Source organism: Scyliorhinus torazame, chromosome 2 (genome assembly GCF_047496885.1).
Source record: "Scyliorhinus torazame isolate Kashiwa2021f chromosome 2, sScyTor2.1, whole genome shotgun sequence".
NCBI classification, from domain to species: domain Eukaryota; kingdom Metazoa; phylum Chordata; class Chondrichthyes; order Carcharhiniformes; family Scyliorhinidae; genus Scyliorhinus; species Scyliorhinus torazame.
In genome coordinates, this window is record NC_092708.1 from 198,925,891 (window position 1) to 198,941,897 (window position 16,007).

A 16,007-nucleotide genomic window follows, 5' to 3' on the forward strand; every position below is an offset into this window, starting at 1 on the left:
GGAAGAAGACAAAGGGTGGTGGTTGATGGGAAATGTTCAGACTGGAGTCCAGTTACTAGTGGTGTACCACTAGGATCTGTTTTAGGGCCACTGCAGTTTGTCATTTTTGTAAGTGACCTGGAGGAGGGCGTAGAAGGATGGGTGAGTAAATTAGCAGATGACACTAAAGTCGGTGGAGTTGTGGACAGTGCGGAAGTATGTTACAAGTTACAGAAGGACATAGATAAGCTGCAGCGCTGGGCTGAGAGATGGCAAATGGAGTTTAATGCAGAAAAGTGTGAGGTGATTCATTTTGGAAGGAATAACAGGAAGACAGAGTACTGGGCTAATGGTAAGATTCTTGGCAGTGTGGATGAGCAAAGAGATCTCTGTGTCCATGCACATAGATCCCTGAAAGTTGCCACCCAGGTTGAGAGGGTTGTTAAGAAGGCGTACGGTGTGTTAACTTTTATTGGTAGAGGGATTGAGTTTCGGAGCCATGAGGTCATGTTGCAACTGTACAAAACTCTGGTGCGGCCGCATTTGGAGTATTGCGTGCAATTCTGGTCGCCGCATTATAGAAAGGATATGGAAGCATTGGAAAGGGTGCAGAGGAGATTTACCAGAATGTTGCCTGGTATGGAGGGAAGATCTTATGAGGAAAGGCTGAGGGACTTGAGGCTGTTTTCGTTAGAGAGAAGAAGGTTAAGAGGTGACTTAATTGAGGCATAGAAGATGATCAGAGGATTGGATAGGGTGGACAGTGAGAGCCTTTTTCCTCGGATGGTGATGTCTAGCACGAGGGGACATAGCTTTAAATTGAGGGGAGATAGATATAGGACAGATGTCAGAGGTAGGTTCTTTATTCAGAGAGTAGTAAGGGCGTGGAATGCCCTGCCTGCAACAGTAGTGGACTCGCCAACACTAAGGGCATTCAAATGGTCATTGGATAGACATATGGACGATAAGGGAATAGTGTAGATGGGGTTTAGAGTGGTTTCACAGGTTGGCGCAACATCGAGGGCCGAAGGGCCTGTACTGCGCTGTTATGTCCTATGTCTAAAACCTGTTTGAGGGTGTTGTCTGCTTTTTGGGCTCAATATTGGTCTGGGAAACCTGGACTGAGTGTATCAGTTCGCTTCCGGGTGGCTGCCAGAAGTGACCATGGCGTGATCCTGCTTTGGCTAAGGCGTCTGCCTTTTTAATGGGTGGGGATGAACGATGATGGCTTCTTACTTTAATAATACCGTATGTGCTCATGGATGTAGTGACTTTGGGATAAAGGGTCCTGTGTGGTGTTGGGCTGCTATGATCTGGCACTCGTGGGGTCCCTGCATATTGGAAATTATCGGCTAGAAATGTGTGCGTCTTGGTGCGTTTTACCGTAATGTCCCTGCCTTGTAACAGTAGTGTCCAGTGAGCTGCTCTGATTTGGCTGACTGAACCGTTGTTTAATCTACCATCCAGTGATAGTTGCGTAGGGGTGTGCTCGGTCAAGATCGTGGGTTAAGGCCTGTGATGTACTGTACTGCCCAAAAGACTGCAAGCAAGTGCCGCTTGCAGGCTGAGAATCCTTGCTCTACAGTGTCTAATACTCTTGAGGCATAGGCTACGGGTCCTAAGTGATCGTGTCGTTCTTGCAGGAGCACTGCTGATAGCGTTCGGTCGGTGGTTACTACTTCTGTGGCATAGGGCAAGTCTGGGTCTGGAACATGTGGCTCGGGCGCGTTTTAAATCGTCAATGCTGTCTTGTGTGCTGCGGAAGCCATTTCCACGGGTTGTTCTTTTTAATGAGCTCTGAGAGTGGGGCTGCTTTGGTGGCAAAACCACCTATATGATTTCTGCAATATCCTACCAAACCTGGGAATGACCGGAGTGCAGTGACATTTTGGGGCAGGGGCAATTTAACAATGTACTCGATCCGTTTTTGCTCAATTTCTCTCTTCCCGTGGGTGATGATGGTGCCTAAATAAAGGACTTTTTCCTTTAAAATCTGGGCCTTTTTGGGGTTGACCTTGCATCCGATGGATTGCAGTAGGCCTAGTAATTCAGATAAGAGCTCTACGTGTTCCTCTTTTGTGTCCGTTTGCAAGAGCAGATCGTCTACATATTGTATGAGGCATTCGGGTCGGGAAAATTTAGAAAGTCCGTTGGCCAATTGTCGGTGGAAAATGGAGGGGGTGTTATGGAATCCTTGTGGGAGGCATGTCCACATGTACTGCTGCCCTTGAAACGTAAACGCAAATTTATACTGAGAGGCCCTGTCTAACGGGATGGACCAAAAGCCATTGCTAATGTCCAGCACTGTGAAGTGCTTTGCCGTTACTCCCTGGTTGAGCATGGTCGCGGGACTCGTGGCAACAGTGGGGGCTGCTAAAGGGGTTACCTTATTAAGTTCTCGGTAGTCGATCGTTAGTCGCCATGAACCATCGGGTTTTCTTACGGGCCAAATTGGGGCATTATTTGTGGACGCTACGAGTCGAATATCTCCTTGGTCTAACAAACTGTTAATAACCTTCGAAATCACACCCTCGGCTTGCTGTGGGAAACCGTATTGCTTTTGCGGCTCTGGATCGGGACCTGAAATCTTTACTGTACCTGGGATCTTCCCACAATCGTGTTTGTGTTGTGCAAACGAAGCTTTGTGTTTTATGAGGGCCTCTCTAATCGTCTGGTCTGCACTAATTATTTTCGGATTAAATCAATAGTCCCCTACTGAGCAAATCCAGTTTTCATAATCCCCTACTGTGAGCGTAGCGAGGGCCCTACCTGTTTTGGCCATTCGCCAGACATGTTTGTTTACTGGGTCAAACGAAAGGTTATGGGAGCTCATAAAATCAATGCCTAAAATGTGCTCTGCGTTTTGGGGTAAGTCAACTAAAACAACGGGGTGTCTGGTGCTCATGTTCCCTATCTGAATAGGTACAGGAGCTGTGATATATCCTTGCTGGATGTGGCCAGTGAATCCAATCAGGGTGATGGTGTCTGTGGGGGGCCATTTGTCCTGTTGAAACATGGTGGAGGAGTTCAAAGTGGTGCGGGATCCTCCTGTGTCCCAAAGAAAATCGACTGTATGTCCCTGGACTGTGCCAGTAACTACTGGTCTGCCTGATTGTCCCAGCGTGTGCCACAGACCCAAGTTGGGGAGTCCGAACACCGTCAATCTGTGGAATTAAACCCTAAATCCTCTGAACGGGGGCTAACATTATGCATGGGCCTAACATTGTTCCTAGGTCTGGGGGTTTGGTTGTTGGTATCGGTGCTGGTTCGGGGGGTTTTGTCTGCAGTCGCGGGCGTAATGTCCCATATGGCCACAATTGTAACAACCTCGTGGTGCCTGTGCTCTGGGGTGCTGTCCCTCGTGTCTACCCTTGTTTATCCATGCTGGGTCCTGGCTAGTCCTAAGTGGGTGCATGTTTGCTTCTATCTCGTCCTGATCTGTCTGTCGATGTAGGGTTTGTTCCCATGCTCTAGAAAGTTGTTTCAATACTCACACTTCATTGTGTGTGTGGCCTGCGGGGTCATAGTTTACACAAGCCTTTTGGCCTACGTCTGTGGCATGCGAGACTAAGATGCGGGACCATTTAGTGGTGTCCTCCTCATTTAGGTGTGCGCGGTTCAATTGTCCGTCGACTGCCATGAAATGAATCCATAGGCGACCAGCAAATGCGGTCGGATGTTCTCCCTTTTGCCTGCAGTGATTTAAACCCTCGACTGGATCTCCTTTGTTATACCCGATGTCATCCAATATGGCTGTTTTCATTTCCTGTAGGGTTCCTCCTGGTACATTTTGGGATTCTGGAAAAGCTGACCTTACGGACTGGCTAAGGCTCATAACTATTAGCTTTACTTCCTCTCTCTCATCTAGGCCGTACATAACATTTTGTTGGCGCACCTCCTCAAAGAAGCTGTGCGGGTCTGTGGTGGGCTGGAATGGACTAATTTTCGTGCAAGCTTCTCTTAATTGGGTTATGGATAGTGGGGTGGTGTAAACGATATCAGGCTCATCCTGATCCGATGACTTGCGTTGTGTGGTAACCGGATTCATGGGGGTCGAATTGTGAGTCGGGGTGTGTGCAGCCTGTGCTGCGGGTGCCTTTCTTTTCTGGGCTTGGGGGGCTTGATTTTGATTTCCCGTGTCCTCTACGTATCTTTGGGCGCTTTCGTTTAACTCTTGCCAATCAGGAGCATCTTCCTCATCTAAATCCTGACCAAAAGTGTACCTGAAGCCATTCTGTACTGAGAGTAGCGACTGTAACTTTTCTATCTTCTGTCGGCATTTAGCATGGTCAATGGTACTCTGCCTCTGTTTCTTAGTGGAGCTGTGGAGTGCTCGCAAAGCTGCTTTTAAATCTGTGCATTTGATAGTTAGCTGGGCGACCTGTTCTGTTTCCTCTCTTACAAGGACTGTGCGCTGTGTATCTTGGTAGGCTTTATTGTACTGGGTCTGGAAGCTTCTACGGTGAACTGGACCAGATTGATGTGCATGTTTTCCATCGGACATTTCCTTATCCTTAGCTGCTAACTGTTCCTGGAGTTGCTCAATTATCTTCTCGCTTTCGTTACTGTTTCCCTCGTTCTTTTCTCCCTTCTCAATTAACTGCCCGCTGAACGTCTTCACGACCTCCTCTGAGCCTCGCAACTGTGCCAAACAGGAAACTATTGCCATCGGCTTTCTGACTTTCCCTGCATTTTTCTTGTGGACCTTGCTTAGGTTCTTCCACGAAGTTTGTCCTATCGTTCCTGATATCTTATCATCGTTAGCGAAAAATTCGCTAATGGGGCCTTTCCCCTTTAAGTATTTCCTTAACTCTTCCTCCCAAATGGGGCATTGCTCTGCTCTGTTGGTTGCTGCGACCTTGGGTTCCTGTGGATTCATCAATCTTTCCATTGCTTTTGTGGCCATTTCTTCTCTTATCTCTTTCTCTACTTTTAATTTGGGACAGGGGAATAAGGCGCCGATTTGAACAGCGGGTATGGCCTAAGCTATCTTCCGGCTCACAATCCCTCGATAGTTGTACACAATTCTAACGAGTTTACCTTACTCTTCCTGTTAGGTACGCATGCGGGTTAGTACACACTTCCGAAATTCGGTTATTTGGTCGATATGGGACTTGCACTTGTGGTTCTTTCTCTTTCTCGCAATTGGATTCAAAGTTTGTGGGTTCTTTCGGAGTGACAAAATAACTTCTAATCGAGTCCCGTCAGAGGTCGCCAATAATGCTGACCGTTTCGATCCCAACAGCGTCGCCAATACTGTTGCTAATATTAATGATGTTGGTGAACCACAAGCCTTCCCTTATATTGATCAAATGACCACACATCCAGTTAGTTAGTTCAAAGATGGTTTATTTACACACACGAGTTATCTCGACATGCAAACACAATATCTACTACGAGTTAAACTACACCTATCAGCTACAATAACCTTTACTTAACTTCAGGGCGACCGGCACTGTGCAAATGGATAAGGCCTTTATCTGGATTTCAATCGGCTGGTTCGAAGAAAGTGGCTCTGTCGCTGCTGGGCTCAGCTGTGAGGTAGCGATCGTTGGTCTTGAACTTGGCTGGCTGTTCCTGCTACGATTGGGTTGGCACAGGCCAGATCCAAAAGAGACAGAACACATGGCTGTGCTCTCTTTTATCATTCTGGGATTTTGCGCTCTTTGAGGCGGTCCTTAACCTTGGACCCAATAGATCGACAGGGCTCTGATCACTGTCTTCAATTTCGGCCAATAAAGGGGCGGGTGCCTTGGTAGCTGGCCGGGTCCTTAGCGGTCATTGACCTTGGCAGTTGGGCCTTCTGAGTAAAGGGAGTGGCGCCGATCAGTCTGTGGCTGTACCGGTTGCTTGATTGGAGTTCTATTGTCCTAAGAAAATGGGCCATTGAAATGCAAACGAGCGGGGGTTTCGATCAGACCTGGTTACCTGTGTTTCAAATACACATAGGCTCTGTATCTGTCTGAGTCCTGGGTTGGCCATAATTCCCATGATCCTTTGCAGGTGGCCATCTTAGATGGCTACATCAGCTCGGTTATTTATGAATTCAGTTCCGAGACTTTACATCTGAATCTCGCAACTTCCTCCTCTAAACTTTCTAGCTTTTCAATTTTGGGCATCTCTCTCTTTAGCTCCTCACAGACTGCCCGTAATTGCTCCTTCTGTTTTTTTCTCGCTATCATAGTTGGTACTTGCGATAGGCTTGTTTCTCTTTCGGAGCTGGCTCATTACAATCGGGGACCATTTGGTCCGTTTTTTTATCTCATACGGGTAGTTTTCTGCAAACTCTTCTTATATCATCAAGGGACCATTGTCCTTTTGACGTATTGTGCTTTAGAAATTTTTGTTCAATCTCTGTACCAGTTTCAGTCAAGTCAATTTGCTGTTCTGTGTAACCCTTTGTTATCTGGAGCATGTCTGCAGAAATATCTGGTGGGGCTTGGCCCCTAGAAGCCGTAGGCAGATTTTCGGCCGCCATTTCAACTCCGAAATAGTATTTTCTAACCTGGGGCCTCAAGTCGTAGACTATCTTATGGTCAGGGAGTGGGATCGCATATATATCTACAACGCTGTATAGTACATATGTACCATCGTCAGACACCTATCTGTTACTGGGATTTGGGCCAATTTCAACTCTGACGTTTTCGTAAAGGGTGCATAGAAGGTCACCTGACTCTAAATGGCTGCAGATGTGAGGGTCTTTTACCTCGGTTCTGCCGATCTGCTGCCCGATGCCTCGGTATGGTGTTCGGTCTCTTTCTCCAACACTCCTGGCTGGCTCGCCAAATTGTTGACTCTTATTTTACCTTCCAATAAGAGTCGATAGTCCGCTTGATTGGAGGTGTCAAAAATACGGCTTTATTGCTAATTATTCACTTGAATACACTTTAATACGAACTGAATCAAAGCTTAGAAACAAAATATCAAACAATACATCAATAGGTCAAACACATGGCAAAAATCATAAAACATAAAGAAATCACTTTAACACAAACAGATGTTTCAAGAATTCTGGAACAAAGACCTCGTTCACGAGCTCCTACCTTTAAGGGAATTCTTACCTCTGGTTGAACCCCTTATTTACTCTGGTTTCTAATTCTCAGCTGAGACCTCCTGGTTTGTTAGAATGAATGTCTGTTACTTAGAGGATGATTTATTACTCAAATTTTGGACGTTACTTAAGATTGACTGGTGCCTATCAAAACTAACTCCGCGTCTGCTTGCGCAGTCTCAGGAAAATTACTTGATATGTTTCTCAAGCGCTCCATGTTACACAGTTTGTCCCGGAGAACTTGCTATAACTAGTTGATTAGACCGAGAACATTCTTCGCGCTGAGTACACTAGAATACAATGGCCAATTCTTATGTGAAACAATTCCCACAGTCAAGACACTTTTAATAATTTTACCTCCACTATTGCATTCAACTGGCACCTAAAACTATGAATAAATCAGTACTCTATCAGGCGGGTAATCTGTTGCAGAAATGGACAAGAAAAGGAGACTGGATTGATTGGGGGATGGCGATGGGGTATAGGTGTTAATGTTTGCTCTGTTAAAGAAAGGATGGGGGAAGAGATGAACCTAAAGAGGCATGACTGGTCTCTGTAGAAATGAGTTCCAAAGAGGCAATTGGATTCAACGTTAACTGTTTCTCGCTGTACAGATGCTACCAGACCTGCTGAGTCTTTCCAGCGCTTCATTGTTTTTATCTCCAATCCCAAGCATCCACAGTATTTTGTTTTGTGCTGTTATGTGAGATACATCAAAAAGTAGCCAGGGTCTTATGGAATCACGTAAACAACTAAAGTAAATACCTCCAATCAAGGAAGTGCCCATGAATTCGTACATAATAATGTTTTCCTATAGAGTTACCTCATCTTTAAATTCACTGTGTGCTGCTCAAAATCCATGTAGGATTGTTTTTCTTTCAAAATTTTTGTAATTTTTTGTTGCTATGGCTATTTAATTTCCCACTCAAATTGAAGGAAGGGAAGATCAGAATATTACAGGATTATATATTTTTATTTGCAGAGAACAGCAAAAAAATCTACCTTCCATCCATTATATTGAATTGTGTTTGATCTGCAGCTTGAGAAAGCAGAGGGCTGTACTTTACCTATTTACTTCTCATTTTCAGGCTTGCTGTCCTCATGTGAGGTACCGAGCATATCGGGAGCTTCCATGCCTTTTCTGGTAAGTTGGTTCCATTGTTACAAAAATACCTTTATTATACAAACACCAATTCTGCTTGCCTAAACAGGTAACAGTGGTTGTGTAGGTTGCTCATCACATTACAACGGTGTGGAATACAACGTTTCCTCCACACTAAAGAAATAGATGACTCTTGGTCAATTATGTTTCATGATCGTGACCCATACCGTTGTAACATCAGCCCAGCCATACTGGAGCCATTAACTAGATCCCCAATAAGCTTCAGCTTATTTGATTTTCTTAGTTTTTATCCATGGCTGCAGAACCAAGATGTTGACATGTTTCAGCTGATGGCAGACGTGGGGAGGTAACTCATTAATTTCCTCCCTGTTCTTCAATTCGTTTCTCTTCACAATGGCCTGACGGAAAGGAAACCATACGTGAAACCAAACTGTTCCTTCATGTGCAGAATCTCCAACACCGACCCCTCACAGATGCTGTGCACCATCAGTCGATTCCACTGCCCTATTACGGCAATAAACAATCTGCAGTTTCAATCTTCTTTCATGGAGGTAGAATAAATGTTGCTTGCATTAGCATAACTTACTCGAACTGTTGAAGTTGCAGACTCTGGTGTCTAGACTGCAACAGCACCAATATTTGATACTCAAAAAGGACTGCGGTGGGTGGAGCCTTACAATGTCTCCGTTCTGATATCAATCATGTAAACCCTTTTTGTGCAATGGTCCAGTGCCTCTTGTTATGGGCGAGGCCTTTTCAGAACCCCAAAATGTATCATGGTGTTCAACCAACCCTTTAATGGATTTGTTGCTTTTCCCAGCACACGGCTTTTTCCCTCGGTGTGGGATTACAATTATGGACATGTGGGTTTTTAAACACAAAACACTCTTTATTCCATGAACTCAACTTAACATGTTAAATAAACATTGGATCTCTTAACACCCCTTACTTCAAAGATCACTCAGAAAATATTGCAACTTAAATATCTCCTTAAAATGTTCCTTCAAACTTCCAAGAGACTTAACACCTTTAAACAGTATCACATCAGGTTAAAGGATATATATATTTTCTGTAGAATGGCAGAGATATATTAGCTTGGTTGACTTCAGCTCCAGCACCTTGCTTTCTTCCTGCAGCTCTCTGGACACACACAGACACACACAACCTGCTTTTTCCAACTGCAAAACTAAACTGCAAAATGGCGGACCTAAGCTCAGCCCCACCCACTCTCTGACATCACTGTTTTCTTAAAGGTACATTGCTTAAACATCCATGTCTTAAAGGTACCCTCACATGACACTGCAGAGATATAATTAAAAGGCACAATGAAATATAATGCCAGGAGTTGGGAAAAGAATACATGTTTCGAGAACAGAAAAAAGATAGCTCATTGCTTGTGAGAAAAACATGCAGATGTGGCAAAATAATAAAATGGAGCAGCGATGGGGGATGTTCATAAGAATGTTTCAGGTAAAGGACGGAAATAGTGATTAGGGTGCGTCTGAGATATTGCTGTGAAATCGTCAGTTTAATGGCTCTTTTTTATTACATAACCTCTGGAAATACAAGAAATACATTTGGGGTCTCGTTGAGGTCTCCAGTATGGCCTAGCTGATGTTGTAAAGGTCTGGGTCAACAATTTTGGTTATGGTGCAAAACAGTTTACAAGATTAAATCAGAACTGAGAGGATAAGCTTGTCAGGAAGATCCGTTTTCACTAGAAAAGTGGTGGCTGAGAGAGAATCTGATAGAGGCCTTTAAAATTGTGAATGATTTGATAGGGTAGACTTAAGGTAGACTATTATAAATCTAATGAGGAATTCCGGCAAACCATTTTTACCCAGAAAGCGATTAGAGTTTGGAACTCGCTACCACATGGGAGTGGTTGAGGAGAATAGCATAACAACACTTTTCGTGACTACTAGGTAATTACAAGGGAGAAAGGAATAGAAGGATGTTTTGATGGATTGGAGGAAGATTGTGTGAAGTTGAGCACCAGCACAGACTAGTTAGGTCAAATGACCTGTTCCTGCGCAGTGAATTCTACGTGGTGTGTCTTTGATTCTGATTGGAGGATTGCCCACAAATATCTCTAGGTTTGACTCCCACCTTTAATTATCTGGGACATCAGAAATTCACCTTCATTCTATTCACCTCCTGTCCCCTCATCCATGTTTTAATTGCTTTTTGATACTATGTTAAAGATATTATATAAATGCAAACTTGTTTAACTTTCTATTATTTTTCTCTTGAGGACTGTTCCTGCCTTTCCGGGACAGAAGTAGAATCAGTTGATGCTGGAAGCCAGGTTGACGACATAGACCGTCTGCATCTGGTAGGTTGGAACTTTGATATGTTAATTTTGCAGGAGAGGTATACATACACATGTGATAGCAGTGGGAGGGGTTTGTCTTTACATTTAATAATGTTGCAGTGAACCCTTGATGCGTTTTGGACATATTCACGTTGTCCTAGAATTGGATTGAATTAAGTAGTTCAAGGTTGAAAAGGCAGTGGCAGTTTCAGCGTCTCTGACTCTCAACGGTCCAGTTGTGTTAGGAAGGGGTTCCTCTTTATTGCATGTATGTGTAACCTGTATTATGAGAGAGACCGGCAGAGCATGGAGAAAAATCACTTTATTTGCAATGCAAAACATTTGGGACGGGTTAACCTCCTTTTGGACATGGATTTCAAATATTGCTCAGACAGATCATAAATACAATTTGGAAGCCCTTGAAAATTTTCAGCTGATCAGAAAGAACAAGCATGGATTTGTTTGAAGAGGCTGCTTTACATTTTTTTTTTAAAGAGGTGATTAAAGTAGTGGACAGCGGGATATCTTTGCATGTTATTTATATGGACTTCCAAATGGCATTTGATAAAGTCCTTAAGAGGTGTTAGGTAAGGTTGCAGTTCATGTAACAGAAGGCAAATGATTAACCTGGTGAGGAAATTGGCTGAGTGACAGGAAACTGAGAGCGGGGATAATGCGAATGACCCAAGCAGTGCTGAAGACACATACTGGCTGGAGTGTCCTATGGTTGTTTACATTACACCTGGAGTACTGTGAATAGTTCTGCTCCCACATCTTGCATCTTAGGAACCATAGAACATAAAACATTACAGTGCAGTACAGGCCCTTCAGCCCGCGATGTTGCGCCGACCTGTGAAGCAACTCTAAAGCCCATTTACACTATTCCCTTATCTTCCATATGTCTATCCAATGACCATTTGAATACCCTTAGTGTTGGCGAGTCTACTACTGTTGCAGGCAGGACATTCCACACCCTTACTACTCTCTGAGTAAAGAACCTACCTCTGTAGGTGTCTGTTTTATATCTATCTCCCCTCAATTTAAAGCTATGTCACCTCGTGCTAGACATCACCATCCGAGGAAAAAGGCTCTCACTGTCCACCCTATCCAATCCTCTGATCATCTTGTATGCCTCAATTAAGTCACCTCTTAACCTTCTCTCTAATGAAAACAGCCTCAAGTCCCTCAGCCTTTCCTCATAAGATCTTCCCTCCATACCAGGCAACATTCTGGTAAATCTCCTCTGCACCCTTTCCAATGCTTCCACATCCTTCCTATAATGCGGTGACCAGAATTGCACGCAATACTCCAAATGCGGCCGCACCAGAGTTTTGTGGCTCCGAAACTCAATCCCTCTACCAATAAAAGCTAACACACCGTACGCCTTCTTAACAACCCTCTCAACCTGGGTGGCAACTTTCAGGGATCTATGTGCATGGACACCGAGATCTCTCTGCTCATCCACACTGCCAAGAATCGTACCATTAGCCCAGTACTCTGTCTTCCTGTTATTCCTTCCAAAATGAATCACCTCACATTTTTCTGCATTAAACTCCATTTGCCACCTCTCAGCCCAGCGCTGCAGCTTATCTATGTCCCTCTGTAACTTTTAACATCCTTTATCAGCCTTGCAGGGAATGCATAGTAAATTGACTGGGAAGGACACTCAAGACTCCCAAGGGTCGAATTACGAGGCAAGATTATTCAAACTATTCTTGTGTTCCCTGGAATTTTGATGGTACTGGAGTGACTTGTTCAAAGTTTTAAAGGTGTTAATGGGAACAGGTAGAACAGATTGGGAGAACCAACTTCCACTAGTTGGAGAGTCGTAAGATTTGGGAATGTTATCTAAAAATTAAAGCCAAGCTCTTTTAGGAGTGAAATTATGAAGCATTTCTTCACGGTAGAAGTTGGAACTTCACTTCTGCAAAAGCAATTGAAGATAGATCAATTTATATTTATAATTGTGATACTAGTTTTTTGTTAGCCAAGGGATACGGGATGGTGAAAGCAAATTACTGCAGATGCTGGAATCTGAAACAAAAACTGCAAATACTGGTCAATTTCAGCAGGTCTGACAGCATCTGTGGAGAGAGAAGGGAGCTAATATTTTGAGTCTGGATGACTCTTTGTCAAAGCATGGAATGAGCTGGGTCGTAAATCAGCTAAGATTGAATGGTGGAGCAGCCTTGAGGAGGTAAATGGCCGTGATCCCATGAAGTGTATGGAAATTATTCTATTTAAGAATGCTACAGCTTTTTGTAAGTGATTTAAAGATTGGATTGGCGTGGTTGAGTCATCACCCTGATGGCAACCACCATTCTAGATCAGGAACCTGGAAGCAGCTGAGGCAGGATGTCACTCGCAATCTTCCTTTGGCAGCCAATTAAGAAGCCACCTACAGGAGCCCTGTCCAAATAAGGACAGTAGACAGACCATGGAAGTGGGTCGACTCTCTCTCCTTTTATGTAATGGCTTGCGACTGGCTGTTGCATTCCAATGGAAGTTTGAATGGTGGCTTCCTGCATTCAAGGGGGAGCTGACTTCCAGGCTCAGCGAGGGGCTGATCTGCCACTGGGGACATCTCAGCGGCGTCATCGTGTTCCCCAACTGGCTCAGTGAGGCAAACACGTTGGTAATCAAGAGTTATTTTCCAACTTTGCTTCTGGTTCTACTTCCTAACCTGCCTTTGGATGAGGAAAATTCAGCTATCAGTTTCTTAAATACTGTGCAATTCATATATTTGGTTAATTCCAAGAAAAACACTTTTATCCTTCCCCCTCACACCTGCCTGTTCCCACAAAGCTTACCTGGAAGTGTTTTGACATTGGCTGCAACACATATAAGAATAACATATAAGTTGCACTGTCGTTCTCCTTCCAGTCCTGAACCCATACTCACCCAGTAATTTGTGTTTTCCTCTACAGAACGATGAGGTTTCCGTGCATTCAAAGAGCCCTTTGCGTGATGCTAACATGATGTATGCTACCAGTGCCAGTCATTATGAGCTATTATCTGAACTAGGTAAAACTACTTAGTAAATTTGCTTCTGACACTACGTAGTGATTGAATCTTGAATCATTGGGTGTTATGTTATAGAAACAGGCCATTTGATTCAGTTAATCTGTGCTAGTTTATTTTTCTTCATGGTACTTACCCTAATGTCACTCTTGTGCTGGTTCCCCAAACCCTTGAATATTTTTCTTTTTAAAAAAAAAAAGGCAAATTATGTCTACCCTTTAGACATAATTTATGGACTCAATGTGATCTATGGGCAAGAATTCCACATATTTACAGAATAGAACCTAAACCTAGAGTATTGCCTGCTATATTTCTCAACCTCCACTTCTCAACGCACAGAACTGCAGTTCTATTGTATCTTGTTTGCAAGGCATTTTTCAGGCGAGAATCAAAAGTGAATATGTGGGGTAGCGCAGTGATTAGCTCTGCTGCCTCACGGCACTGCACCAGTTTGATCCTGGCCCCGGGTCACTGTCCATGTGGAGTTTGCACATTCTCCCTGTGTTTGTGTGACTCTCACCCCCACAACCCAAAAAGATGTGGAGGGTAGGTGGATTGGCCACGCTAAATTGCCCCTTAATTGGGAAAAAAAGAATTGGATACTTTAGATTTTTTTTAAAAATTAATGTGTGGGCAGGCTCATTGGCAATGAACCATCAATCTAATCCTGTTCTTAACAGATGCACATAAGCACACTACTTTTGGCAGAGTTTGTAATGATATTGGTGGTAAGTATGCCAGAATATCAGTTTCTTCCTAAATTGAGGAATCTGAAGCCAATAAGGGAACACCCAATTTGCCCATCTATGTTGAACAAATGATTTGCATTCTCTGGGCCTTTTCATGTTCCCTGGATGAATAGCACCATGTGACCTTTTAAATGCACCTGAACAGGCAGAGAGATCTCAGGGTAACGTCTCCAGGAGAGGTCAATTTTCTCTTTCTCGCATGCCTCCCAAAACAATTGCTGTCTCTCTCTGTACAGCACTAAAGTGTTAGATTATCTGCTGGAATCCTGGAGCAATGCTTGATTCTACAACAGTTTGCTGACCAGATAGAACATTATCACATTCTAATGGGGTACTTACCCACTTTCTGATGGCACACTTACTCGTCACCTCTTTATAAATTCATCCCTCTTAGTAGTACCAGATATGCTGGGGTAATTTTGAAAAAACAAAAACAAACTAATGATGCAATTAAACGGCTTCACTGCACAATGTGACTTTGTCAATCTAGAAATTTGCACCATACATGGGATGATATATGAACAGTAGTGGGGGAAGGCACATGAAACCGATTTGATTGTTGAGAGGATTGGCATTTATTTAGCTCCTTGTTGAGGTCCTCAGGATATTGCAAAGTACTTCACAACCAATGAATTCGTTTTGAAAAGTAGTCACTCTTGTAATGCAGCTGTAAATGTAAGTATAGGAAGATTGCACAAACGGCAGTGAGATAAACGACCAGTTAATCTGGTCGTGGTTTTGCTTGAGGGACAAATCTTGGCCATGTGTTATGGTTACAGTATGACAATAAAGAAAGACTGTGCATTAATATAATGTCTTTCACAACATCCCAAACAAAGCAAATGCTTTACAACCAATGGAGCAGTTTATGAAGTGTAGTCCCTGTAATGCACGAAATGTAGCAGCCAATTTATGTACAGCAGTGTCCCAAGAAGATACTGATCAGTTGTTTTTAGTGATGTTGATGGATTAATGCTGACCAGCATACTGGTGAGAACTCCTGAGCTTTTCTTTGAGTGCAATCTTGATCTAATGTCCTCCAAAAGACAACACCACAGATGGTGCAGCACACACTCAGTACTCCAGTGGAATTTTAACTTGATTGTTTGGGGAATACTAATCTGGGTCGAGGAACCAAACCAAAGATCCCTTGTCATGTGACATAAGTAAGATAACCCCAGTCTCTTAAGGGTAAGTGCTCCTACAGTGAGTATTAGCACATGGTGTTCCAGTTGCTTTCATTTTAATGTTTTATCTTGAGCATGTATCTTTGTAATGGGCAAATGTTTGTTTGCTCAACCCTCAGAACTAATGTTTGCCTCTGGTTTAACCACGACAATGGAAGCTAATATTTTGATTGTTGTATCTTGATATTTTTATATTTTGTGTGTTAGGAAAGAGTTTTTGTAATCTAACCACGATGAATCTGGCCAAACACGTCCCATCAGGTAAAATGGTCGTTGTGAAGCGCACTAATATGGACACCTGTACTGAAGAAAATCTGGCCTCCCTGCAGGTCAGTACAGTGGAATTGTGAAGAAGGGTACTTTTTTATTGATTAATTGAACTCGGCGGATGGATTCTCCGTCCCACAACGCGACATTTTTGTTTCACCTCGCCGGCGGGATGCTCCGTTACGCCAGTTGGTCAATGAGGTTTCACATTGTGAGGCAACCCCACACCGTCGGGAAACCCCCCCGGGCTGCCAGCAAAACGGAGCATTCCGCCAGCGGAGAATCCAGCCCCATATCTTTTAAAACTTATTGAATG

General features: G+C 43.6%; 1 protein-coding gene across 9 annotated transcripts in view; it reads left to right on the plus strand.

Annotated features, from left to right (window-relative positions):
- stradb (STE20 related adaptor beta) overlaps nt 1-16,007 on the plus strand; it is a 107,533-nt gene that overhangs the window by 65,489 nt on the left and 26,037 nt on the right. For all 9 annotated transcript variants that reach the window (XM_072482425.1, XM_072482435.1, XM_072482443.1 and 6 more), the window contains 4 exons: nt 8,119-8,174; nt 10,408-10,488; nt 13,395-13,491; nt 15,632-15,753. In XM_072482425.1, coding sequence (XP_072338526.1) covers nt 8,163-8,174; nt 10,408-10,488; nt 13,395-13,491; nt 15,632-15,753 — 312 coding nt within the window. In that variant the 5' untranslated portion in view covers nt 8,119-8,162. The remainder of the gene's footprint in view (nt 1-8,118; nt 8,175-10,407; nt 10,489-13,394; nt 13,492-15,631; nt 15,754-16,007) is intronic.